General features: G+C 32.3%; 1 protein-coding gene across 1 annotated transcript; it reads right to left on the reverse strand.

Moving 5' to 3' along the window:
• Positions 1–810: 810 nt before the first annotated feature.
• Positions 811–1,290, reverse strand: LOC145009565 (chaperone protein dnaJ 20, chloroplastic-like). The gene has a single exon (XM_078968240.1). The coding sequence runs from the start codon at positions 1,288–1,290 to the stop codon at positions 811–813; it is 480 nt and encodes a 159-aa protein (XP_078824366.1).
• Positions 1,291–1,915: the final 625 nt, after the last annotated feature.

Genomic DNA, 1,915 nt, shown 5'->3' on the forward strand with positions numbered 1-1,915 from the left:
ATGCAACTCTTATAAATCTCATAGGCTCTTGGAATACTCATACTCCTTGGCCTTTGATCCCCTGGTGCTGTTTATTTTGATTGTTACTATGTTCTTTTACCTGGATGTTTATTTAACCACAGTTTTGTGCATTGTCTTTGTTGATATATATGTACTCTGTCCAGTTTCACGTTGGCTTATTTTTGTTAATTTTAATACTGTCTAGCAGAAATCTATATTGGTAATTACTGACACGGATATTTTTACGGTAAACTATCACTGATTTAAATACATCTTACATTACCCTTTTTAAGGTAGTGTCTTAATTTATTTAAAAACATCGGTTCTTGAATATCAAGGTTACATGCGACAACTCCGATTATTTATTCCCATATAATTAAAATTTTTAAAACTACTCTTCAGTATCATATTTTGGATGTTTATCGGATTTCTTTCCCTTAATTAACTTGATGTATATGTCCTTTTCCATATGGTGGTGCACATTTCAAAACATAATCTCATGAGCTGAATTTTTAAAAACCAAATGGTTGAATTTGTCTCATCTGATGGAAGTGGCTGCATGCCATGTTTCAGCTGCAGTCCGATGTCTTTTCCATACACGAAAGGGAAAATGACTTTGGTTTTAATCGAATAAAAATCTCTATTAATAGTCGTGGTAACTTGACTCATGGTTTAGGTATAGAGGTTAATTATTGATTTATTTCTATTTGTATTTTATCTACGAGGGAACAAATAGAAAATGTTCAACATTCAAGATGATCATATATATTATTAACAACACGATAATCACATTAAATAATATATCTTGTTCTACATGAATTCATTTTTCATCCTTCCCATTCGATCAGCAGATCGTTTCTTTAGTCCAAGAAGTTGCATTTCCCACACTTTCTTCCTATCATAGAAACTGAATTGAGGACCCGAACCACATCCAAAACATTCAACCATGTTCAATTCCTGATCATACACTCTCCGAGTATTTGGATCAGAAAGAACTTCATAGGCCTTGTGTAACTCCACGAATTGCTTTGTGCGTTCATCTGTAATGGAAGATCGACATACATCAGGATGAAGTTGCAGAGCCTTGGCTCGATATGCCTTCTTGATCTCATCCAAACTAACATTCCGGGATTCCAATGAAAGAAGTTTGTACAGATTTTGGTTATGCATGGGCAACTCCTTGGCCATGCATGATATGCTTGTGCTCTTGTAGCTGTAAATGTTTCTCTCTCTATCGAACATTAAATTCCTTTTCTGTAACACCATATTCATCTTCATAGAGACCACCATTGTTGTAAAGAAGAAGAATACCAAGTGAAAGATGGTGGCTTACACGAGGTGAGTGTTCCTCTATATAAAGGAAATGGTTTACAATGCAACCACTCCTGTTCGAATAAATGGGATGAAATTGCCTATTTTACTACATCTAGGAAATGAATATAGTATTGATGGCAAAATGGGCCTGCAGTTGGATAACAGGTTTAAGAAAAGAAGTGGTAAACCATAATTATCTTTTTTTTTTTTTTCAAGATTTTATTTATTTATTATTTTATGATGGTTTTCAAAAAAAAATTAATTAGGAAATTTTCAGGTAAATCACCCAAACACGTGAATGATAGTGATTTTCTTGTTTACTAATTTGACTAATTATTCATAAAACATAAATCAAAAATTGACCCATTTCTGTTTGTCCACACTCTAAATGCACCAATATAAAATATTATCAAAAACAAATTACTTATATAATTTCAATATTGTGGTAAATCGTCGACGAATTGTATATTGAATCTTAAATTGGAACTAGCAGTAGTCTTGTATATGGTGTGGATGTACTTGGCAAAAAATTATGTCTTAAATATATTCATTCACATTAGCACATATATAGTCGTCTTAATTAATAACATTATCTTTATCT

This window comes from Lactuca saligna, chromosome 8 (genome assembly GCF_052625555.1).
Source record: "Lactuca saligna cultivar CGN05327 chromosome 8, ASM5262555v1, whole genome shotgun sequence".
Classification (NCBI taxonomy): domain Eukaryota; kingdom Viridiplantae; phylum Streptophyta; class Magnoliopsida; order Asterales; family Asteraceae; genus Lactuca; species Lactuca saligna.